Consider the following 27,240-nt stretch of genomic DNA (forward strand, 5'->3'; position numbering starts at 1 on the left):
TGACTCCCGTAGGCGACCTGCACGTTATGATGAGGATGAAGTGATGATAAAGACGACACATACACCCCCGTGCCAGTGAAATTAACTAATTATGGTTAAAATTCCCGACCCTGCCGGGATTCGAACCCGGGACCCCTGTGGCCAAAGGCCAGCACGCTAACCATTTAGCCATGGAACCGGACATTGTACCTGATACATCCTTAAACATTTACACAGACAATTCAATAATGGTTTAGAAATATCGAAGAAATGTCACCTGAATTAAACATTTTTATGTCGACCTTTTCTGTTAATTTTGAGCATACTCCAACCGAACTTCAAAGAGAACTGACAAGGCTTCAATGTTAAACAATTTTGAACGATGGGTATTACGATATTCCAGGCAGCCCCGTTGCGTTTTATAAGAAAACTAGTTACCGCGTATCCACACGCTGGCTTGTAAATTAGTTACTATGCGAACACATCATGGTTACGGATTCGTTCTGCTCAAATAATTTTCCCTGCTATCCCTGTTAATGAAATAACAGAAATGTCAAGTGCTGTCCTAAATGATGGAAAAAAGGACAGTTTTATTGTGTTGTATTACTTTGTTAAAGAATGATGTTTGTAACTCTCCTTATGTTCATACACCTCACGTCCCTCCGTCTCTTTCCCACTCACTCGCTGGTTCTTTCCTCCGGGGCTCGTTCTCAGCCCTCAGCTGTCTTCTTAAATGGCCTGTCGTACGACATGGAGAGCCGAACGGAGTTTCTCCTGTCCTTCAAAAATCTGACTACGGTACCCGTCCCGCTTTTAAATCCGCAATCTTGGGATTTAGAGGCGCACTCTGATTTTAATCTACAAAGGCTGATGTTGTTGTTGGAGTCATCAGTCAATTGACTGGTTTGATTCAGCCCTCCATGCCACCCTATCCTGTGCTAACCTTTTCATTTCTACATAGCTGCTGGATCCTACATCTGCTCTAATCTGTTTGTCATATTCATACGTTGGTCTACCCCTATTGCTCTCACCCCTACACTTCCCTCAAAAACCAACTGCATACTTCCTGGGTGTCTTAAGACGTGTCCTATCATTCTATCTCTTCTTCTCGTCAAATTTAGCCACAACGATCTCCTCTCCATTCAGTATCTCTTCATTCGTGATTCTATCTATCGATTTCACCTTTAGCATTCTTCTTTAAAGCCACATTTCAAAAGCTTCTATTTTCTTTCTTTCCGACCTAGTTATCGTCCATGTTTCACTTCCATACAATGCCACACTCCTGACAAAAGTCTTCAAAAACATCTTTCTAATTCCTATAGCAACGTTCGAAGTGAGCATGAAATGAAATGGCGTATGGCTTTTAGTGCCGGGAGTGTCCGAGGACAAGTTCGGCTCGCCAGATGCAGGTCTTTTGATTCGACTCCCGTAGGCGACCTGCGCGTCGTGATGAGGATGAAATGATGATGAAGACGACACAAACACCCAGCCCCCGTGCCAGCAAAATTAACCAATTAACGTTAAAATTCCCGACCCTGCCGGGAATCGAACCCGGGACCCCTGTGGCCAAAGGACAGCACGCTAACCATTTAGCCATGGAGCCGGACTTGAAGTGAGCAAATTTCTCTTTTTAAGAAAGGCCTTCCTTGCTTGTGCTAGTCTGCATTTTATTTCCTCCTTACTTCTACCACCGTTAGTTATTTTACTACCCAAGTAACGATATTCATCTAGTTCCTTTAAGAATTCATTATCTAATTTAATATTACCTGCATAACCTGCCTTCGTTCATTGCACTCCATTACATTTGTTTTGGACTTATTTATTTTCATCTTGTACTCCTTCCCCATACCATTCAGCAATTTCTACAGAGTTTCTGTGGTCTGAGATAAAATAACAATATCATCGGCAAATCGCAGGATTTTGATTTCCTTCCTTGGATTGTGATTCCCTTTCCAAATTCTTCTTTGATTTCCTTTACTGCCTGTTCTATATAAACATTGAAAAGGAGGGGGACAAACTGTAGCCTTGCCTCACTATTTTCTGGAGTGCTGCTTCTTTTTCATAGCCCTCGATCCTTGTCACTGCAGACTGATTTTTTTAAATTATTATTATTACAACTTCCCCCATGCGGAGGCTGCCACAAGGACAAAGTATGTCGACTACACAGTATTTTGTCTTCTAAGTTACTGTTGACTTTGCTAGTGGGCCAGATAGAAAAATCACCACAGGGCTCAGGAATAAATGTGCAATACGGTTCTTCAGATGTTATATAGATGATTACGGAGTATGGTCACTGAACCTCGTATTGCGGCGATAGCGATGTCGTGAAGTCGTGTCCGGCTGAGACCGAGAGAATCCCATAGCTGTACAATAAATTTAGGGACTGTGCCTCGAGTTCCGATCATGAGTCCATGGACGGAACTATTGTCTAGGTGAGATTGTAGATAATGAGTGCTGGTCCCTTAAATTTCGATACCACCATCAGGAACTTTTAAAGAGAGCTCACCGATTCATTCTTTAACACAATTATTTCTGCTAGTGATCCTATTTCTGTTAATAATAAATAAACATGATAATTCTAGTGATGGATCTGAGATTTTGTTTACAATAGGCTTTACGTCGCACCGACACAGATAGGTCATATGACGACGATGGGGGAGGACAGGTCTAAAATTGGGAAGGAAACGGCGATGGACTTATTTAATGTACAGTCCCGGCATTTGCCCATTGCGAGAATGGGAAAACACGGGAAACCATCTTCAGGGCTGCCGACAGTGGGGTTCGAACCTACTATTTCCCGAATGCAAACTCACAGTTGCGCGCCCTTAACCGCACGGCCAACTCGCTCGGTGAATCATAGAAGAAAGAGAAGGTGAACAACAAAGTAAGAACATTCACCTAAGCCATTAGGAACCTATGAGTGCCATTCCCAAGAAAGACAGGTTGAGATTTATCGCTTTCTCCGACAACTTGAGTCAACATTCGCAATCAAGGCACAGCATCTATGTACGACGCAAGTCTGAGTTAGATATGAAGAACTGGAACTTGTCAGAGGCTTGCGAGATCAACTGGTAGATAAGGATTTTATCTCAATGTAATTTAGGTAGTCATTATGATTTATCCCGTCCTCCTTGCTTAACAGAGCATAGCTAATTATATACTTAATTTCCAATTGCCAAGATATTTCTAGTGACCTGCGTATTGTGTTCATACCTGCTCCATAGCTAAATGGTTAGCGTGCTGGCCTTTGATCACAGGGGTCCCGGGTTCGATTCCCGGCAGGGTCGGGAATTTTAACCATCATTGGTTAATTTCGCTGGTATGGGGGCTGGGTGTATGTGTTGTCTTCATCATCATTTCATCCTCATCACGACGCGCAGGTCGCCTACGGGAGTCAACTCAAAAGACCTGCACCTGGCGAGCCGAACATGTCCTCGGACACTCCCGGCACTAAAGGCCATACGCCATTTCATTTCACCTGATGACAAATCGTACTTTCTAGAAATAAGGTAACGGTAAGGGTGTATTCTGCCCGAAGGCAGGTCCGAACCTCCACAGAGGTGTGCCTGAGCCGGAGTTTACGTTCCAGTTCCTTTCCGCTCCTTCATTTCCATACCCCCACCAACAGCGCGTGGCAACCCATCCAAATCTTGCCACGCACAATGTTGCTTAACTTCGGAAATCTCATGGGATCCTCTGTTTCAACACGGCCGTTGGCTTCTAGAAATAAAAATGTCTGATATTAACTGAGGTACCAGGGACTCACTCAGGCGGGAAGAAAGGGTTGTTTAAAAAACAAACTCTGGATCTGAAGTGGGAAACCACAGAAACCCATTTCGAGGGAGGGTGGTGGACGGGGTCTAGAAGCCACCTGTCTTCCATAACTGGCCGTGCCACAACGCACTGAGCTAACTTGTTGGGTTCCCTTTCCTAAAGCGTCGACGGTTTGGCGTTCTCTCTCTTTTCCTGCAATGTTACGGTGCATTGAATAATTCTATTGTTTGGTCATCACTACCGAAGTTGTATACAATCTTAATTGTATGAACTCATTCAGTGACTGCCTACATAAAAGAAGGAAGGAATGTTGTCTGTCTATCCATTAGTTGCGTTTCTAGATACCGGGTCGGGGATGAGGTGAAATGAATGTATGACATGATTTTTGCGGCCGGATGCCCTTCCTGACACCAACCTCAGTTGAGGAGCTAATGAAGTTGAAATCAATGATGGCGAATGAAACTGGGTAAGGTGGGGAAGGGAATCGGCTATGGCCTATGAATTGGAACTGTCCCGGCATTTGCCTGGAAGTGAAAATGGAAAATCACAGAAAACCATTCTCAGGACAACCAACGGTGGAGTTCGAACTCACGCGTATCCCTAATGCAGAGTTTGGCCCCATACTTGTAGAGCGTTAACATGCTCAGGCACTCTGATCGGTAAAAGAAGGAAGAAATAGGGCCATTAATTTTACATCCCATCAACTACATTTTGAATGGACTTTTAAAATTAAAAGTCACTTCCTGCCTGTGGTTCGGAATCCGTATAACACTGGAGGTCTCATGCCCACGATCACGTTATCAAGTCGCACAAAACTAAGAGCATGCTTTTACGTAAGTTCCATTCCGGCTCAATCCGGTGGTTCTTAAAGCTGTTCAAATACGGCAGCGTCCAGCCGGGATTTACCAGCACGTAAGAGAACTCTTGCCGAAATACTGTAGTAATAAGTGAATTTTTATCCAGTAGTTTAAGTTGAAATGAAATGGCGTATGGCTTTTAGTGCCGGGAGTGTGCGAGGACATGTTCGGCTTGCCAGGTGCAGGTCTTTTGATTTGACTCCCGTAGGCGACCTGCGCGTCGTGATGAGGATGAAATGATGATGAAGACGATACATACACCCAGGCCCCTGTGCTGGCGAAATTAACCATTGATGGTTAAAATTCCCGATCCTGCCGGGAATCGAACCCGGGACCCCTGTGGCCATAGTCCAGCACGCTAACCGTTTAGCCATGGAGCCGGGCAGTACCTTAAGTTGATGGAGCCTGACTATAAGTACTATAGCTAAATAGCGGGAATGACCAATCGATCTTTTCTGTAACACATCTAACATTTAACATATAATGCAATTATGTGTAAGGAATTAGTTGCCTTACTTTTAAAACCAGTCCCACCCACATTGTGTCTGACCTACTGCCCTGAATCTAGGAGGACGCAATTTGGTTTAAAAATCGCCAGTGAAGGAACAACTTGCTTGATGATGGCCGATCATGTAGACTGCTCGCTCTCTTTAAGCTAATGAGAACCCTCATCTGTCGGAGAGAAAGTAGCGAAATTATCACGGAAATAAAGCTTGAAATTATCTTCTTCTTTTACTTATTCTTACTATAGTTCTGCTTTGTAGTATATGAGCAACGTGTCTGTATTTTACTGAGAAATGCTGGGCTCTACTCCTGGCTAGTCCAAGAGTGAAAACTGGGAACTGGAAAGGAGTTCATTGGGCCTCATGAGAGCACTTAAGGAGCGACCGAATTCGACAATGCAGACAAATCACGCTGACTATGTATACACTAATTACTGCACAACACTCAGCTGGACAGCAGTCGCTTTGGCAGGGCCTAATGGGTTGTGTTCATATTATTATTATTAGAAAGAAATGGCGTATGGCTTTTAGTGCCGGGAGTGTCCGAGGCCAAGTTCGACTCGCCGGAGGCAGGTCTTTTGATTTCACTCCCATAGGCGACCTGCGCGTCATGATGAGGATGAAATGATGATGAAGACGACACATACAACCAGCCCCCGTGCCAGCGAAATTAATCAATTATGGTTAAAATTCCCGACCCTGCCGGGAATCGAACCCGGGACCCCTGTGACCAAAGGCCAGCATGCTAACTATTTAGCTATGGAGCTGGGCATTATTATTATTATTATTATTATTATTATTATTATTATTATTATTATTATTATTATTATTATTATGTTACGAAGGAAAACATTCACAAATGTCGTATATCATCAAGGGACTTAAAACTCTTGAGATATAGGTAATAGGCACCAATGGATTCTCTGAGCTATGAAAATAGCTTTTGCGCGGTAGGTCCACGTAGCAATAATCTATCAGCTACATTTGCAATGATTTAAAACTGTTTTGAAGAAGTGGTACGCTCAGCCTCAGGAAACCCGAGTGAAAATTCAATTCTAGGCTATCTTGGCTGCTTCCTTCCTAATCTTAACAACAACCAATAACAAATTCACGCATCCGTAAAGACAGCTCCGTTAAAAACTCGGCGATCATTGGACCTAATAATAATGTCATTGGCTTTACGTCCCACTAACTACTCTTCTCCGGTTTTCGGAGATACCAAGGTGCCGGAATCTAGTCCCGCAGGAATTCCTTTACGCGCCACAAGGCTGACGTATTTGGGCACCTTCAAATACCACCGGACTAAGCCAGGATCGAACCTGCCCAGTTGGGGTCAGAAGGTCAGCGCCTCAACCGCCTGAACCACTCAGACCGGCTATAGGGAACTATTAAACAAGATGTCCCAAACCTTAACGTGAATCAGCAGCTATCACTGCAGTAACTATTGGCCTTGAGATGAGTCTTGTATTAAATAGCTTCTGTGCGAGCCATGAACAGCTCTTCAATTCACCCGACTATGAGAATATTAATTTCCGTCCACCATCTCCCACGCCCCTTCTAAAACCGTACATCGCCGCTTTTCGAAGGGCGAGGACTACTTATTTTTCATTAATAGGACAAATTATCTATGTTAAGCACTTACAAATATAATGTATGTCTACTCCTATTACGATTGTTCAGTATTACCTTAACCGGGCGAGTTGGCCGTGCGCGTAGAGGCGCGCGGCTGTGAGCTTGCATCCGGGAGATAGTAGGTTCGAATCCCACTATCGGCAGCCCTGAAGATGGTTTTCCGTGGTTTCCCATTTTCACACCAGGCAAATGCTGGGGCTGTACCTTAATTAAGGCCACGGCCGCTTCCTTCCAACTCCTAGGCCTTTCCTATCCCATCGTCGCCATAAGACCTATCTGTGTCGGTGCGACGTAAAGCCCCTAGCAAAAAAAAAAAAAGTATTACCTTAATCGAGGCCACAGTTGCTTCCTTCCCAGTCGAAGCCTTGTCCCATTCAGTCGTCGCCATAAGATTTGTCAGTGTCGGTGCGATGTAAAACAAACAGCAAAAAATATGAGTGGGCAATGACATGTTTAATTACATTTTTTTTTTTTGCTGTTTGCTTTACGTCGCAGCGACACAGATAGGTCTTATGGCGACGATGGGATAGGGAAGGCCTAGGAATGGGAAGGAAGCGGCCGTGGCCTTAATTAAGGTAAGCCCCAGCATAAAGATTATTATAAGGAAAGCTAATATTGTCCGGCTCTCTGTCTGAATGGTCAGCACACTGGTTTTCCGTTCAGAGCGTGACCGTGGCTTTGATTCAGCCCCCCCCCCCCCACCCCACAAACACATTTCGTATTTTTTTCTTCTTCTTCTTCTACTTCTCAACCCTAAAGAAAGCGGGTAACATGCATGTCTTCAAAGTTTCAAGTAACAATAGGTGTGTTTGCCTTTAATGCTGTCTATAAATTTTACTCTTCGTCTTCCTTCACTCCTTCCACCTTCCTGCCTCTGTGCATCAGTGGTAGAGTGTCGGCCTCCGGATCCCAATAGCGGGTTCAAACACGGCAGAGGTAGTTGGAATTTTGAAGGGCGGAAAAAAAGTCCATTCGGCACTCCATGTCGTACGATGTCGGCATGTAAAAGATCTCTGGTGACACATTTGGTGTTTACCCGACAAAATTAATTAAATCTCAGCCATAGACGCCCAAGAGAGTTTCGGTTTACTCGGTCTGCCATCTAATGGGCCTACAGTAAAACGGAACGTCGAAATTGACGAGCAGACAGCCAGATGGCGTCAAATTTAAAAAAAAATCTCTGCACACGGTAGCTGAGGCCATACGATTATTATTTATTATTTCCACCTTCCAGCTTCCCTTCAAATAGGGTAGTGCACCAGTCAGAATGACGAAGCAATTGGTAAACGAAGCGTGTCGCACTTGCTCTGTTGAGAACGTACTCGATCAGTCGACGCTAGCACCACATCTCTCTAATGTCCTGATTTTCAATACTTCCGCCTTTTGCAGGGTCCTTGTTTGTGACCACATACAAAACTTTTCACGAAGTGCTTCCGTACCTCCATGTTCATAGTCTTAGATGTCAGTATACACTTCTTTTTTTGATAATTTCTTTTGCCTGTGCAATTCAGGTGTTTACTTCTCTAGTACATTTTCCATCACATATGAGCAGATTTCCTAGTTATTTCAATTCTTTGTCTTAATCTAATTTTTTCATCCATCACCATCCTTTGTACACGTCATTATTTTGGTCTTCTTTTTGTTTACTGTCATACCTCACCTCTCTTTTAGCAGTTCGTTCACGTGATTTAGTGCCATGCCCATATATTTCTCATTCTCTGTTAACAGTGCTATATCACCTGCAAATCACATTGTACTGATCAGTTTGCAGTCAACTCATAACTAAACATTCTTTAATAGCTTCTTCTACAGATGAAAATAATAGTGGCGATACTTGTCTTACTCCCTGTCCAATTTTTCTTCCACTCTCTGCTCAGTTCTTGTAAAGGTAGTACAGATGGTAGAGTTTTTAAAATTATTATTATAAAGAGGAAATTGTAAGTAAAATTCATATTTTTGATAAGGTCCACTGTTGACGTAGTGACTAACAGAACGGTGTCTAGCCGAAGGCCCCAAATCTACAGGACCTCTAGCGCTGAACATAATTATACTGTACAATAGAGGTAGTGGTGTAGTGGTTAGCGTGATTAGCTGCCACCCCCGGAGGACCGGGTTCGATTCCCGGCTCTGCCACGAAATTTGAAAAGTGGTGCGAGGGCTGGAACGGGGTCCACTCAGCCTCGGGAGGTCAACTGAGTAGAGGTGGGTTCGATTCCCACCTCAGCCATCCTGGATGTGGTTTTCCGTGGTTTCCCACTTCTCCTCCAGGCGAATGCCGGGATGGTACCTAACTTAAGGCCACGGCAGCTTCCTTCCCTCTTCCTTGCCTATCCCTTCCAATCTTCCCATCCCTCCACAAGGCCCCTGTTCAGCATAGCAGGTGCGGCCGCCTGGGCGAGGTACTGGTCATACTCCCCAGTTGTATCCCCGACCAAGAGTCTGAAGCTCCAGGACACTGCCCTTGAGGCGGTAGAGGTGGGATCCCTCGCTAAGTCCGAGGGAAAAACCGAACCTGGAGGGTAAACAGATGATGATGATGATGATGATGATGATGATGATGATGATGACAATAGAGGTAAGAAATCGGTATCTCAACTGACAAGGAAAGTGCATGAAGTTTCCGCTTGGGATCGTAATGAAACTTTCACAAATAAAATGGTCAAGACGTACATGTTTGAGAAATGCTAGATTTCGGAACCTCTCCGAAAGTAAAAAGAGTGCTAAGAAAATCCACATCTCGAGACATGGATAATATAACTTCATGTGTTTAGTTCTTGTAAAGGTGGTAGAGATGGTAGAGTTATTTTTATTATTATGGAGAGAAAATTGTAAGTAAAATTCATATTTTTGATAAGCTCACCTGATAAGCTTACAAGCTAACACGTCTTTAGTTTGTTTCGGAAGACGATTTAATTAATTTTTATACCATATTGGGGTTTAAAAAAATATAAGTACAAAAGTGACTCTTTTTTATATTTTATACAATTTGTTTTACGTCGCACTTACACATATGAGATATGTCTTATGGCAACGACGAGACAGGAAAGATTTCGGAGTAGGAAGGAAGCGTCCGTGGGCTCCATGAAGGTACAACCTGGTGTAAAAATCGAAAAACACTATTGTTTCGAAACGACACATGCTATACAGGAAACTAAATATTTACTGATATAAATTGAATATGTAAATCTATCTCTGATGATGTTATTTAGTGCACTGTATACTAAAATTAGAGTATATTAATGCAAAAGGAACAGGTTAACAGGTAAACTGTCAGTTGTCATTTGCCTAGCAGACATCTGTAGCCTACATTGTTAATGTGGATCAGATTATAAATAAAACAAACAAAGAGCTTAGAAAACGTATATAAAACTGAAAATATTGTACTGCTTGCCCACTGCATATCATGATAATAATAGACTGGCACAACGAAGTACTGGAAACACGGCCGTTTCTAGCACAAGATACACACAATAAATCAAATGTCTTCACATTCTTAAAATAAACAGTTTATACTAGCGTGGAAGTCGATTTCTAGTAAATTTTGGAACACGTCTTTATTTGTACGTGGTAAAAAATCAGGTGCTGTTCAAGACATATAACATATTTCTTCGCTTTCTACTTACGCTTACCGGGCAAGTTGGCCGTGCGGTTAGGGGCGCGCAGCTGTGAGCTTGCATCCGGAAGATAGTGGGTTCGAATCCCACTGTCGACAGCGCTGAGGATGTTTTCCGTGGTTTCCCATTTTCACACCAGGCAAATGCTGGGGCTGTATCTTAATTAAGGCCAAGGCCGTTTTCTTCCCATGCCTAGGCCTTTCCTATCCCATCGTCACTATAAGACCTATCTGTGTCGTTGCGACGTAAAACAAATTGTAAAAAAAAAAAAAAAAAAAAAAAAGAAGGAAACTTACCCTTAGATACGACTGCGGAACCTTCATTCCAATTTCTAAAACATATGTATTTCAACTGTTCGAGCTTCACGAAAACCCTACGCGGGGAATTAATGCATTTTACTTGTAAGATTGAACTTAAAGTTCAATCTCTACAAAAATGCAAAATGCCTAAGTTATAGGGTACTTTCGAATTTTGAAGTTTCAAATCACCATCTTTAAAAAGTTGTTCTCAAAATGAAGACGTGAATCCAGGGTTTAAGACCATCAAAGTGTTCCTCTGTTTCTTCATGCAGCAACAGGGACTCGTAACATTTATGATGTATTGGAGGAGCAGTCATGGTTACTTTCGAATATTGAAGGCAGCTGCTCATCTGTCGCTGAAAATAACAAATCATCTAAAGCTCCTTTACAAGTAAAGCAACCGGAGGTCACTTCACTTCCCACAAGTTCTCCCCTACGATATTTCCCTCTGCTTGATCAGCATCGTTGTCAACATAAGCTCAGCTGAAGTGAGACTTCCTCATCATACTTGCATCTATCGATATATCGCCCTCTTGGACATTTTTTGCAAGCCATCTACTAAGGCAGTGTAGTAACTTTATTTTGCAAACTGGAGCTTACTTCACTGTGGTTTTACACTGACCATCTGTAATTTGTGGTATTTATAAACTTGCTCGGGAAGATGTTATTTATAAGATTTATGAATGTAAAACTCTTAAAATGCTGTCATACGACCGAGGGTTTGAAACCTTCAACTTGTCCCAGTCTTGTTTCAGGGGACTTGTCATCCTTATGGCTTAATGAACGACATTTTTCTGTAAATCATATTTATACTAATACTGTGCAAATATATTCATTACGATTACAAACAATACTACGATAACTGAGTTCAAGCTGAAACCGAATGGAGTTAACAGCTGCTACGGATAGCTCATATGTATATTTAGACAACTTGTGTGTGTAAAGTCAGTCATCTGATTTCTTACCTGAAGGTTATTATTTGATGTGGAAATTATCATTATTATCTATACATTATAGTACTCTGCGACGTGATCAGGTGCTAATGTATGCTAAATAATAGTTAACAGAGACGTGTGAAGGTACTCCCCTCGTGACCAAGACCTCTATACTGTAGTATTGTGTGATGACTACTTAAAACTTGCAGTGCTTGATTTTTTACACCCGGAATATAATTAATAAATGATCCGACATTAGTTAAAATAATTTGCTTACAGTATTGTGCAAGCTCCCATTCTTCTCTTGTAAGATAAAGTGTTTACTCTTCGTTGTGTTTACGTGTATAGGCTAGATAGAACAGGTTTGTTTGTCACTTCCACAGACTTCTTCAGTCCGATATATGACAGTGTAAAAGTAAGTGAGGTATAAGTGATGCTATCAACACCGTTCATTGTACTACGCCGCTCATCTCTGTAGTGCGACACTAAGACCGAGAATACAGGGGAATTGGCACGGCTGCAGTGCAGAGGTGACAATGTGTGAGGGGTTAGCAGCGAGTAAGCAAGAGAAACTACCAGTGAATTGCCCAGGATCGCGATGAAGTAGCTCCTTAGAACACTGTAGGACCTCTAAGATAAAACCAGTGAAAAAATGATGTTACTTCGGATACATTACCACTGAGGACAACAGATGCACGTACTAATGAAATATGTAAATAGACAGCGTTGGCTGAAGCAGCTATTCAAACCAACAAAGGCACATGGGCATTGAGACAAAGAAGGTTTTTTGCAAAGTCTTTTGTTTGGACTGTGTGAAAGCTGGACAGTTGAAAAAAAAAAAAAAAAAAAGACAGCTCAGCTAGAAGCAACGGAAATGTAGTATGGAGGAGGATCACCAAAATTAGCTGGACTGATAGAAAATCAAACCTTCAAGCTGAAGAGGTGATAAAAACACACACACATCAAAGAAATAGAAATAATGAAAGTAAAACTTGTAGGGAAAACTGAACAAAATGTTGCAATTCCCACTTTGACTAACCTTAGTAAGTATTCTTTGGGACTAGGATTTTTGCAATAACGGTAAATATGCCATAATAGTTCTTGCTATGGACAAGAAGGCCGCCATAACTTCCTTGTCCATATGCATCACGCAGGGTGGAGCACGTGGCCTCCATGTTGGGTGACAGACAGCCACCTGGCCGTTCCACTTCCGGCGCTAAACGCCGTTTAGCCGCGCGCGCGATAGTTCCGGCTGATAGTGCTGCTCGACTGCACGCCATTAGCCACGCTCACTGACCATGCTGACCTGTCAAGACACCAGGGTTACAGACAGGCTGGGATATTCCACAGCATATTCCCGTCCGGAAGAATATTATTCAAGAAGCTTTAATCGGAAACATTCTCTCCCTCTCTCTCTCTTCATTCCACTTTTAAAATCAATGGTTCCACAATATACTGTGACCAGAGGTGTAGGGTACATAAAAGCAAGTGTTTTAACGTACGGCTTACTCAGTTAGGTCTTTTGGCGATGGTAGGGACTGGGAAGGAAGCGGCCATGGTCTTAATTAAGGTACAGCCCCAGCATTTAGCTGATGTGAAAATGGGAAAGCACGGAAAACTATCTTCGGGGCTACCGTCATATGTATTCATACCCGCCATCGCTCAAATGCAAGCTCACAGTTACATGACCCGAAACGCGTAGCCAACTCACTCGGTTACAGGCAACAAAAATGTGAAACGGAATGAGAAAAACGAAATATTGCACACATTTGGTACATTTGGTGGCACTCAAGGAAAGTAAATTTCATGGAATAGGGAGGGAATAATTCATAATTTTTTTTTTCTAGGGGCTTTACGTCGCACCGACACAGATAGGTCTTATGGCGACGATGGGATGGGAACGGCTTAGGAGTTGGAAGGAAGCGGCCGTGGCCTTAATTAAGGTACAGCCCCAGCATTTGCCTGGTGTGAAAATGGGAAACCACGGAAAACCATTTTCAGGGCTGCCGATAGTGGGATTCGAACCTACTATCTCCCGGATGCAAGCTCACAGCCGCGCGCCTCTACGCGCACGGCCAACTCGCCCGGTAATTCATAATTCGAATCCGTCATACAGTATAGGTCTTTCCAGTATACGGCAAAGAAAGTACCACGATAATAGCACCTACCCAGAAAGTTTGAGAAGAGTGTTCAGATTTTCCACGACAGTAAATATTTTAGTCCGTGAGCTGAAATATTTTAAGGATCAATTAAACATAATTAGTATACAAAGTATACGAACAACTTCAACGTACGTTGCAGTTGCCTATACAATATATATTAACACACACACACACACACACACACACACACACACACACACACACACACACACACACACACACACACACACACACACACACACACACACACACACACACACACACTCTCTCTCTCTCTCTCTCTAATTATTTATAATTACTTAAAAAGTAGTTATATCTGCGTAACGATCTTCCAATTATCTCAAGTAGGCTATATTCGGAACAGTAGCGTATAACTTATTCCAGTCCGCCTCTGTGGTGTAGTGGTTAGCGTGATTAGCTGCCACCCCCGGAGGCCCGGGTTCGATTCCCGGCTCTGCCACGAAATTTGAAAAGTGGTATGAGGGCTAGAACGGGGTCCACTCAGCCTCGGGAGGTCAACTGAGTAGAGGTGGGTTCTATTCCCACCTCAGCCATCCTGGATGTGGTTTTCCGTGGTTTCCCACTTCTCCTCCAGGCGAATGCCGGGATGGTACCTAACTTAAGGCCACGGCCGCTTCCTTCCCTCTTCCTTGCCTATCCCTTCCGATCTTCCCGTCCCTCCACAAGGCCCCTGTTCAGCATAGCAGGTGAGGCCGCCTGGGCGAGGTACTGGTCATTCTCCCCAGTTGTATCCCCGACCAAGAGTCTGACGCTCCGTCCGAGGGAAAAGCCGACCCTGGAGGGTAAACAGATGATGATGATGATAACTTATTCCACGACGACCAATACTTATGACCAACTTAATAAGGCAACTTTCGATAGTAAAGTGAGTTCCACAATAACATTTATTTCTTGGCGTTTCCATACAAGTTATCAGTTTGTAAAATTCTCTAAAATGCTATGAGTACAAGGTCAGAACATTCGATGTGTTCTGATGCCACACCTTTCAAGTATTACCTTGCTATAATCTTAAGAACGTCCGACTCGTTGGCTGAACGGTCAGCGTGCTGGACTTCGGTTCAGAGGGTCCCGGGTTCGATTCCCAGCCGGGTCGGGGACTTTAACCTTAATTGGTTAATTTCTACGGCACGGGGGCTGGGTGTATGTGTTGTCTTCATCATCATTTCATCCTCATCACGACGTCAAATAGAAAGACCTGCAACTGGCGAGCCGAACCCGTCCTGGGATATCCCGGCACTAACAGCCATACGACATTTCATTTCATCTTAAGAACAACGAATTGAGTCAGTTAACAGTAAGTCTGAAATGGACTAAAAGGTTGATAAAAGATGAAAATCACCATTAGGTCGCACAGTTAAAAGACTTCCTTCCAATATAAAAAAAACAAACACCTATTACATTTATTTCTTGACGTTTCCATACAAGTTATCAGTTTGTAAAATTCTCCAGGGTAATTTTGCTATGAGTACACGGTTAGCAATGTACGCGAATTTCATTCTGCTCTATCCAGTGAGGAAGTGGGACCTACAGTAGATATAGTGCAATGAAAGTTCAGTATGCACTTTCTTTGAACAAAATAGTAAATATTGCCTCAAGGAATTTGCTTTATCGAACGAAGTCAACCCCTGCCATAATAAATCATTTAAGTGTAATTTACCAGTGTTACCTGTTCAAAACAACGGGTGATTGTGTTATCCGTAATATTCTACGGATACGGTTTCCTGTACTTGAAATAAAGAATGGGAAAAACATAAAAGTTATCTTACTAATTTTTTTCTGAGGTAGTTCGGTTCATCGCAGGGCAGTTTACACCCAGTGGCTACAACGGTAAAGTAAATGGAGTCTAGAGTCAGAAACAAAATGAAGGCCAGTTAAATCAACGCCATTGTTGTTCTTGCCACCCCTTAGCAGTGCGTGCTGCTGATAGCGGTGGCAGTATAAATTACACTTCCCCCACCCCCAAATTTATGTGCGCGCAATCATGCCTAGTAATGGTGGTCACGTGACGACTGCGATTGGCCGATCACGTCATGTGATAAGTAAAAAGCAACCGCAATTAAGTCACACGCACACACTCACAAATATAAATTACCTTCCGTAAAGGACATTTAAATGTTGTCAACAGAGCACGGGGACATGCCAAAGGGGGCAATTATCATAAAACGAATATACTTCTCGTAATAATAGAACAGCCAGGTTCAATCTGAAATGAAATGTGATGGGGAGAGCCAGTGACCGTTGAAATGACTTCCAGTGAAACTGGGAAAGCTACGCAAAGAATCGAACACTCGACAATAAGTTTCTTGGTCCAATTCCCAACGATCAATTGCTATCTCTAGTCGTATTGTTAACGCTTGGTTCTCATCTACGATGATTCACACACATTGGAATACTGTACATCGATAATAGCAGAAGAAAGTGAACTTGTAAGAGTTTCAAATCCAAAACAGACCATAGCTTGACCGATGTAGTTCAGTAGTGAATGATAACGACCTGAAGGGACAGGCGGGTTTAAAGCAAAACCATCGGTCATACTAAACATCGATTCCCGTGAATTCTCATGTCAACTTCACACGAGTTCTGGGGCAGGACAACTCTGAAGGGGATGACCATTTTCTAGCATATTCAAGCCCGTATTAATTGCCAGTGGTGTGCGGTGAACACATTCGTTACCCCAGGTGCAAAAATTGAAACGAACTTAAAAAATAATCGCAGGGCTATCACCTTTCTCTAAAGCCAATATTATCATTTTATAAACTCACGAGATAACTGAGTGGAAATATAACAAGCAAACAGATCGGACAATAAATAAATAAATAAACCAATTTAGGTATTAAAGAACTTACGAAATTAATTCTATTTATTTATTTATTTATTTATTTATTTATTTATTTATTTATTTATTTATTTGTATCTTTATTACACTTAAATAAGAATAGTTTCAACCACACACTCGAACATATTTCCAAATTAGTATTCACGGCAGTGACGCCACCGTCAAGTAGGCTAGAGCAGATTTTAAACGATGTACTTACAGTTTCACCCGCTTCGTGATAGTAGTCATTGTTTCCACAGAAATATACTGGGACTAATTTGTTTGTTTTTTTAACTTAAAAACCCTAACCTAAACTGAATGATGAAAATTTTGCAAGTATTTTATTGTCGCCGAAGTTTTACAGTTTCACTCGCCAGTAATGACAAACGAGGGAAAACATTCCTCATGACGTATAAAAATCATGGCGCAACAGCCCCGAAGGGCCATAGCCTACCAAGCGACCGCTGCTCAGCCCGAATGTCTGCAGAGGTGTCGTGTGGTCAGCATGACGGATCCTCTCGGCCGTTATTCTTGGCTTTCTAGACCGTCAGATAGCTCCTCTATTGTAATTATATAGGCTGAGTGGACCTCGAATCAGTCCTCAGATCCAGGTAAAAGTCCCTGACTTGGCCGGGAATCGAACCATGGCCCTTGGGGGCTGCTGCGCCATGGGTTTTTCAATTATTATTATTATTATTATTATTATTATTGTTATTCAAGTTTTAGGTAAAACATTTCAGTACAAATGAGGGACTAAAATAATTATTTGGATAATAATGCTTTGCCACGAGATATTTTTGATTTTTTGAATTAAGCATCACATAAAAAGACAAAAATCATATATACTTAATTTGAAAGCCACAAAAGAGGTTCTTCAGGAACTCCCTTGACCCTTGACCGAATTCGACCCAAGGACTGTCCCAGATCTGGCCTAAACCTGTGCTTATCTCCATTGCGAGATTCCTGGTTCAAACCTTTGCTTCTAGTAGAGCAGTGGTCTTTATAGACGTTTACCTCCGATTTTCTTCCCAAACTTTCCAGGAAAATGCCGGTGTGGTCTCTTCCACAAAGGTCTACGATACATTTCTCACATTTCATGTATTACCAATACAAAATCATACACGCACTTAAAGGTATCTTACACATCTCCCTCGTAATAAATGTAGCTCGACCTGGAACAAGAGGTTGATCCGACAGTTACACGATTTTAAAACAATCCGAAAAATAAGAAAATTATTTCCTCTTCCAGAGATTTTTCCTTTTAGTGACGTTAATAGGCGAGCTGAGAGACAGATTCCTGGAGATAAGCAGGTGTGCTGCCGTGTTCCGCATGGTCGGCTCGCTCGGTGGCAGTTATGAGACTTTAAAACACGCAGAAGTACAACATAAATCTTGGAGCTGCTTATCTGTTTGCGTCTCTACTGGAACAGAGCAGTACGCCACATGAGCCCTGACACAACTTACATAGATCAGTGGAAAAAAAAACCCTCTTAAATCCTGCGCACACTCATAATAGAGGGAGAGACACGAGGGAAAAAAATTAAAATATGACATATTGTAATGAGCAGATGTTTTTTTTTGTCGGAGGTAAGGGACACCAAACATTATTATTATTATTATTATTATTATTATTATTATTATTATTATTATTATTATTATTATTATTATTATTATTATTATTATTATTATTTTTCACATTGTTTAGGCCATGTATGGACCATATGGTTTTAACTCTCTTGGGCTTTCCTTCGGGTTCGCTGTATATGCTGCTCTCTTTCTTCAGTCCATTGGCTTGCTGGATGTGGTGTGCTTAGTGTTAGAAGTGCTAAGGAGGTTGTAGTTTTACCACGTTTCTATATAGATCTCTGCGGTGTATTCGGTCCGACCGATTTTAGTTTGGTCTACAGTAGGTCTTTTCTTGACCTCTTTAGTCCAATAGACGTAAGATGACCGGGCGAGTTGGCCGTGCGATTAAGGGCGCGCAGCTGTGAGCCTGCATCCGGGTGATAGTGGGTTCGTACCCCACTGTCGGCAGCCCTGAAGATGATTTTCCGTGGTTTCCCATTTTCACACCAGGCAAATGCCGGGGCTGTACCTTAATTAAGGCCACGGTCGCTTTCTTCCCATTCCTAGGCCTTTCCTATCCCATCGTCGCTATAAGACCTATCTGTGTCGGTACGACGAAAAAAAGGTAAGACGCCCTGTGGGATAATGTGTTGCGGATTTGGTATGTTAATCTTTGGTGATGAATCCTTTCTAGGTGACGATAAAAGATGAGTCTTCTCCTCCTCATGGATGCGGTTATATTTTCTATATGCAGGTATCTGAAACAAACCAGTCTTATGAAGGCCACTATCTTCCGCCGATCTCGACGAAGGTAGCGCCAGCCCATGGTAGATCTGCGCTACAGCTGGTAAGTTCAGGATTCAGTGCACCCACGAGCAAAAGTAAGTTCAGAAAAAATGTTTTTATGAAGGAATAATGAGGAAATATTTAGTTAATGTTCTCTTCTTGTGCTTTGATATTTCTCTGATTTTAAAAAGGTATATTTTACATTGCAGATCAGTTCTGATTCTACCACTTGCCCTTACGATGACACACACACGCGCGCGCGCGTCGGGAATTGAACTATCACAGCCTTGGCGAGCAGCTCTTTTTTTTTTTTTTTTTTTTTTTTTTTTTTTTAATATTTGCTTTACGTCGCATCGACAGATAGGTCTTATGGCGACGTTGGTGAGAAGCCAATGACAATGCCGCTTGACTTCCATCATCGGTCTGAACCACAGCATGTCGTACATGATGGTATGTGAGAGAAACATAGTGGTCACACTAAGAAACGAGCTGGCATAATTATCACTGATCTGCTCAGCGTTTTCGGTTTCGCTACAACACAATATCGAAGTTAATGTTTAGATGGTATCATACCCTATTTTGCATTTGCCAGTCGAGAACATACGATATCCATTCATTTATTAATTGAATATATACTGTAGTAGGCCGATGACCCAGCTGTTAGGCCCCTTTAAACAGCAAATATCAAACAAACATGTACTGTAGTAGAATTAAGTTTCGCTAGGAGTTGAAGTCGCTTGATTCATTGAGGCGATAATAAACACGGCTTCAGACTGCGCATGAACAAAAAGGATGAAGCAAAATAAAACAGCAACTTCATGATCTTTCACGCTATCATTTAATTTAAATATCGCATGTTTCGGAGCCTCAAGGTAGTCCGCTTCGTGTATATTATAACACATTAACTTCTTGCTTTCGAATTAAGTTATGTACCAACATCTACATCAAAGTACGACTAATGTGTTACACAGGTCACTGCACACGTGGAATGAGGTTAAAGTATAGTCGCAAATCTCGTTTAAAGTTTTAAACTATGCTACCAGCACCCTATACTAGTTTTAGTAAGGAGGGAGCTAGAACTAAAGTTATCCTACAAGAATATCAACATATCATGACTAGCAATGTCTTCATTCTGATGTCAGTAAAGCTGATCCAAGTGTTTGCCTTCAAACAGCAATAATAATAATAATAATAATAATAATAATAATAATAATAATAATAATAATAATAATAATAATAATAATAATAATAATTTTACTTTCCATTAACTACTTTTACGGTTTTCAGATACATCGAGGTACCGGAATTTTGTCCAACATGAGTTTTTTAATGGTAAATCTACTGACACAGGGCCACAGTATACTACCGGACTGAGATGGGATCGAATCCGCCATCTTGGGCTCTGAAGGCCAGCGCTTCTACCGTCTGAGGCACTCAGCCTGGTATGAACCTACAGTATTCTGCTTCCTCAGTATAACAGTACTTTCCGCCCAACAAAGATGTTGTTTAATTTTAGCATCGTCATTTTTTATGATTTCTTTTTAATTTTGTTCATTTACTTCTAAAAGCTAGGGTTTTTGTCTTTTATTTCTTTTTTTTAAGACTTCGAGACTTCATTTAATACTGATTATGAACTATTATTTTAAAAATCACAACAATAGAAACACTACACAAACACGTGGCCGAATAACCTAAACGGTTCTTTTGCTGTGAAACTTAACTGATATTATAGCGAAGATATTGGCCGTCATGACGTGGCTTCAGGAACTGGACGGAGATTTCTTCCATGCCAACATTGGTACTACTGTCCGGCTCCATGGCTAAGTGGTTAGCGTGCTGGCCTTTGGTCACAGGGGTCCCGGGTTCGATTCCCGGCAGGGTCAGGAATTTTAACCATCATTGGTTAATTTCGCTGGCACGGGGGCTAGGTGTATGTGTCGTCTTCATCATCATTTCATCCTCATCAAGACGCGCAGGTCGCTTACGGGAGTCAAATCAAAAGACCTGCACCAGGCGAGCCGAACATGTCCTCGGACACTCCCGGCACTAAAAGCCATACGCCATTTCATTTTTCATTGGTACTACTGGAACAAGTACATGGACAAGAATGGTGATTGTTGCGTTTCAGTGTCCTACTACTGTGTATCCTTATATCTGCCAGTAAAATAAATTTCCTCCATGCGAGCTGTTGCTACCTTACTTCTTTAAGCGCGTAAGTATGTGTGTATATGCAATTGTGTCCTTCAACGTTTTATGACATTTTTTTTCATTTCCCATACTTGCAATATTCAGGTACTGAATTTGAAAACTTAGTGGAAGACAGGAACAGTAATATATAAAATTTTACCTCCTTACGGATTCTGTTGCCACTTTCTGTTCCATGTCGCTTCCCGAAGTATAGAGATTAATGACCCGAGGCATTAATGTAGTCGACAATAAAGGATTCACGGTAAATTAACAGAACAGAATTTATTCTAGAGCGTATCAAACACTTGAAGGATAGAGAAAGGAGAAAGCCCAGATCAGCAGAACGAAAAAATTACATAGAAGTTTATAAAACCAAACAAGAGACAAAAAGAGGTCGATCAGTTAATAGGGGACAAAACCTGGAAAATGACAACAGAGATTGCAAATACTGCTGCGGGCTCTTGCGCGTCATTAATCAGAGAGTATTGTAAGTATATCGCCTGCCTTTCACTTTCACTGCTCTGGTTCCCATGGAAACGAGTAGATCCAAGTAGTAGTAAGTTGATATGCCAATATTCTGCTGTGATGTACAATATTATATTATGAAACTATCAAATAAAGACACATTATTAATATTAACGGCTTCATCTTGTTTTTGTAGCCAATCTCTTCTATTTCTCGTCACTCTTTTTAACTCCTCATATCTCATGAACCCCACCAAGCTCTTCACCTCGTCCATATATTTCCTTCTCGGGCGTTCTCTTCCTTTCTTTAGAACAAAAAAAGTCCCTACCATAATGTTAAAAAGAAAATTGTTAAGCCGTATCATGTGGTCAGTTTATCTTCTTCTTCTTTTATCTGTTACACTTAGTAATGTACCTCCCTCATGGATCTCTCTGAGCACCTATGTCCAACTTCTCCCTACCCACATCTCTGCTCTTTCTGTTCACATTTCAATAACACTAACTGTACCCAACTAAAGCAGTTCTTAACAATCAGAAATATTAATATTTCTTAGAAAATTGTTTCTCTTTTAACTTTAGATTCTTTAGATTCTTGTAGTCTAAAATAATGAATAGGCTTCATGATTTACTTTCTTACTTATTATACAATGTTTTTAATTTTGCTGGATTTGGTATCTGTATTTTAATTTTTTAAGTTTAATCTTTAATTTAATATTTTAATATTCATAAACCTGTATTGTATTACATGAAGACGCTACACAAAGGGGCTTTTCAGCCTCAGTGGCATGTAAATTATCAATTCAATTCAATTCAATTCAATTCAATTCAATTCAATTCAATTCAATTCAATTCAATTCAATTCAATCTGCTTTCCCCAGCACCAGTCTTTCACTACCACCCAACAAAATGCTCCAGTATGATTCTCGATTTAATTTAATAGAATTCTACAAGACTATATTATTTTCAAGCCATAGTTTACCTCGAGTACTCTTCCTGATATAATCTTCAAATTATACTACAAAATGCGTCGAAGGAGCAGACGAATGTTGAATTCTGCGGTAGAAAATCAAACCATTTTTCATTTTGAAGATGACTTTCCGCATTAACATTGAAAAAATATATCAAAACAGTTTTAGTTTAAAACAACATTGTTCAACCCGGAAAAATAACTTAATAGTGATTTCGAACATTCACAGGAAGAAAATAAGTTTTTAACGAACAATATTTATGTTATGTGATTGAGTTTAAATTACGTCTTAATTTGAAATTGTTTTTCCAAGTTCGTTCTGTGTCTAGGCGCTCAGTTAATTGGTCAATTGGACCCAAGACTGCTTGAATTTGAGAGAGCCGTGTCAGCAGAACTCTTTTTTAATGTCCAATGTTCTAGTGAAAGCGGTGGTAGTTGAAGAGATGTTAACTTTTATTTTTCATTTATTGTTCCATCAACAAGAAGTCCAGCTCTTTGGCTGAATGATCAGCGTACTAGCCTTTTCTTCAGAAGGCCCCGTGTTCGATTCTCAGAAGAGTCGAAAATTTTACCCGCGTTTGGCTAATTCCTCTGACGCGGGGATTAGGTGGTCGTGTTTGTGCCAATATTATTGCAGTTCATAAACACATAACAGCAGCCTACACTACCAACCATCATAGCAACACGTTATAGTCAATACATCGCTACACAAAGGGTTGGTGTCAAGAAAAACAGAACCAAGTCTACATGTATGATACAGCTCACACCAACAACCCTGCGAGATGAGGGTAAATGCGGCGAAAAGAGTAATAGTTCCATCAAGAAAAAGGTTACCGATGCTTTGATATTTGTCATTCGTGACATCGTTCTGCATCCATTCTTGAATATTTCGTGAAAACTAAAGTTAAAATACATCTTTTACCTACTGTAGTATTACTATACCATGTTCGAATACCGTTAAATCGCTCCTTTCTTAATCTTTGCTACAGTTGGAGCGCTTAGAGGGGTACATGTCTCAGGATGTTCTAATTCATCTACACCAACAGCAATGAATGTGTAGTAGGGAGATTCATTTGTGTGCACAGTACGACTGGACCTAATAAAGTGGTGACTCAGTGCATATTAATTTGTCATATTCTGACTGCTCACACGCTTTGTCCCATCACAGAAAACTATCGAGGAAATGTTAAGAACACCTGCCATACGTTTTGAAGATGAGAAGTACATTTTCAGAATTATTTAAAATAAAGAGAAAATTTTATAATACCAGTGAGGATACAGTAAAATGACAAACGTTTCATAACAGCATTAGTTCAACTACAGTTTAAAGGATGACAAGTCTCTTAGTACGCCGGGCAGAGTGGCTCAGAGGGTAAATGCACTGGCCAAGTTGGCGAGTCTCAACCCAGTGGTATTTAAGAGTGCTGAAATACGCCTGCCTCGTGTCAGTTAATATAACAAATTATGGCACCTCGGAGGTTTCAAAATTGGTAAATGTAGTTAGTAGAACGTAAAACCAATGGCGATATTATTATTATTATTATTATTATTATTATTATTATTATTATTATTATTATTATTATTATTATTATGTCCGACTCGTTGCCTGAATGGTCAGCGTACTGCCATTCGGTTCAGAGGGTCTCGGGTTCGATTCCCGGCCGGGTCGGGGATTTTAACCTTCATTGGTTAATTCCAATGGTGTTTGTGCTGTCCCCAACATCCCTGCAACCCACACACCACACACAACACTATCCTCCACCACAATAACACGTAGTTACCTACACTTGGCAGATGCCTCATCGGAGGGTCTGCCTTACAAGGGCTGCACTCGGCTAGAAATAGCCACACGAAATTAAAATTTAATTATTATTATTCTCTTAACGCAATGTGTAAATGTAGATCCACTCTTTGTGTCACCTTCTTGAGTATAAAAATATCTGTATAGTCAATATCAATTCGAAGATTATAATGGTCATGTGGAGAAGTCTGCTTTGATTGCATATACAAGAAAGTATAAAGAGACAATACTCATCCATTTACGTGAACGCTTGCTACAATTGAACTACGAAAATACAACGATTAATGTACTAATATTGTACTGCTAGGTTTGATAAGCATATTTATGTCAATACAGGGTGTATCAGAACTATGTATGTTTAGTCCCCAGCCTGAAGGCTGGTTGGATCCTCAACAGATCCGCCATCAGCTGTCATAAATGGCCTAGGCATCACTGAAGAGGTGTACTAGGGAAATGAGGAGTGAGGTAGTTTCCCGTTACTTTCCTCACCGAGCCAGAAGTTGCTATTACATATCAGTCTGCCAAGCCCACTGAAATGCATGCACCAACTGACCCTATGAGCAACATTTTCACACCATTCATAGCAGGGACTGGCTGCAGAAGGAATGGCATTACTTGCATCACTCATACCTCAGTCACTTTCACATTGTCAAAGCCAAGGATAAAGCTGAGACAAATCAATGAAAGTAACAATATTGCTCTAGCCCACACCAGAAGACATAGTGCACTGTAAACACTACGTCCTGCCAGCAAAGGCTATACTGACAAAAAAGGTAAACACGTCAGGGATACTCTTCGTGGTATATTAAGAATGATGGTGCAATCGGATTGGCGGGGGAAAAAATGTTCTTTTCGAGAAAATGACGTTACTTCGTTACTTCCGGGCACACGACTCAAATTGGCGAACTCGCCGTATTTGGTGTGCCAGAGCACACGCTGCTGCCGTGCTTCAGGGAAGAGAAGAGAAGAGAAGAGAATAGAAGAGAAGAGAAGAGAAGAGAAGAGAGGGGGAAGTGGGGTGTACGATGCGCGTATGCGCAAGTTTCCTCGTTCGACTCGCACAAGATTGTCCTTGTTTCTTACAGGCAATATCCAGAGTTCGTTTATTAAACAGCCATAACTGCACACACTGTACAAGATAACACAGTAATTAAGACGCACTTGTCAGTCAAGGAATCCACCAGCTCGTTTCTCCTCTCTTCTGTTGATCGCAGTAACGTTCTTTATTATTTAACACGCTCGAAGATCCAACACTATTACCTCACTCACAACATTGTAAATGGAATGAAATGCTGAACGAAGGGAACAATACGCCTGATTACAGCAGATGTTCAATATGCCCCCTCCTACTTCGATGAACAGTTCACAACGGTGTAGTAGTGACTTTTGAACTCTGTTCAGGATGTGTGGTGTGTCGCGAACGACCTGGACAGCTGCCTGTATTCTTCGTACAAGTTCATCTTGTCTTTCTACGGGGTTCGCATAGTAGTCATCTTGTGCAGAACAAACTGTACGTTGCCTATTAGGGCTGGGAAGCGACTATGCGAAACGAACGAGAAACTTGTGCATTCACACCAAGCATTACCTCTGTCTCCCACTTGCCCTCCCTTCCCTTCCCTCTTCTGACCCACAACAACAGGCAGCGACTGGCTCTCTGGCATAGCAAATACGGCAAGTTCGTCATTACCTCTGTCTCCCACTTGCCCTCCCTTCCCTTCCCTCTTCTGCCGCACTACAGCAGGCAGCGGCTGGCTCTCTGGCATAGCAAATACGGCAAGTTCGTCATTACCTCTCTCTCCCACTTGCCCTCCCTTCCCTTCCCTCTTCTGACCCACAACAACAGGCAGCGGCTGGCTCTCTGGCATAGCAAACACGGCAAGTTCGTCATTACCTCTGTCTCCCACTTGCCCTCCCTTCCCTTCCCTTCCCTCTTCTGACCCACAACAACAGGCAGCGGCTGGCTCTCTGGCATAGCAAACACGGCAAGTTCGTCATTACCTCTGTCTCCCACTTGCCCTCCCTTCCCTTCCCTTCCCTCTTCTGACCCACAACAACAGGCAGCGGCTGGCTCTCTGGCATAGCAAACACGGCAAGTTCGTCATTACCTCTGTCTCCCACTTGCCCTCCCTTCCCTTCCCTCTCCTGACCCACAACAACAGGCAGCGGCTGGCTCTCTTGTATAGCAAACACGGCAAGTTCGTCATTACCTCTGTCTCCCACTTGCCCTCCCTTCCCTTCCCTCTCCTGACCCACAACAACAGGCAGCGGCTGGCTCTCTTGTATAGCAAACACGGCAAGTTCGTCATTACCTCTGTCTCCCACTTGCCCTCCCTTCCCTTCCCTCTTCTGACCCACAACAACAGGCAGCGACTGGCTCTCTGGCATAGCAAATACGGCAAGTTCGTCATTACCTCTGTCTCCCACTTGCCCTCCCTTCCCTTCCCTCTTCTGACCCACAACAACAGGCAGCGACTGGCTCTCTGGCATAGCAAATACGGCAAGTTCGTCATTACCTCTGTCTCCCACTTGCCCTCCCTTCCCTTCCCTCTTCTGACCCACAACAACAGGCAGCGACTGGCTCTCTGGCATAGCAAATACGGCAAGTTCGTCATTACCTCTCTCTCCCACTTGCCCTCCCCTTCCCTCTCCTGATCCGCAACAACAGGCAGAGGCTGGCTCTCTGGCATAGCAAATACGGCAAGTTCGTCATTACCTCTCTCTCCCACTTGCCCTCCCCTTCCCTCTCCTGATTCGCAACAACAGGCAGCGGCTGGCTCTCTGGCATAGCAAATACGGCAAGTTCGTCATTACCTCGGTCTCCCACTTGCCCTCCCTTCCCTTCCCTCTTCTGCCGCACTACAGCAGGCAGCGGCTGGCT

At 42.1% G+C, this 27,240-nt stretch overlaps 1 protein-coding gene across 1 annotated transcript in view; it reads right to left on the minus strand.

Moving 5' to 3' along the window:
• The window catches only part of LOC136867016 (myelin regulatory factor), a 166,302-nt gene extending 139,351 nt beyond the window's left edge, over window positions 1-26,951 (minus strand). The window contains exons 1-2 of the mRNA XM_068226684.1: window positions 26,468-26,951; window positions 25,948-26,220 (exon numbers count right to left, since the gene is read on the minus strand). Coding sequence (XP_068082785.1) covers window positions 25,948-26,220; window positions 26,468-26,951 — 757 coding nt within the window. The remainder of the gene's footprint in view (window positions 1-25,947; window positions 26,221-26,467) is intronic.
• Between the last annotated feature and the right edge of the window lie 289 nt (window positions 26,952-27,240).

Source organism: Anabrus simplex, chromosome 1 (assembly GCF_040414725.1).
Source record: "Anabrus simplex isolate iqAnaSimp1 chromosome 1, ASM4041472v1, whole genome shotgun sequence".
Classification (NCBI taxonomy): Eukaryota; Metazoa; Arthropoda; class Insecta; order Orthoptera; family Tettigoniidae; genus Anabrus; species Anabrus simplex.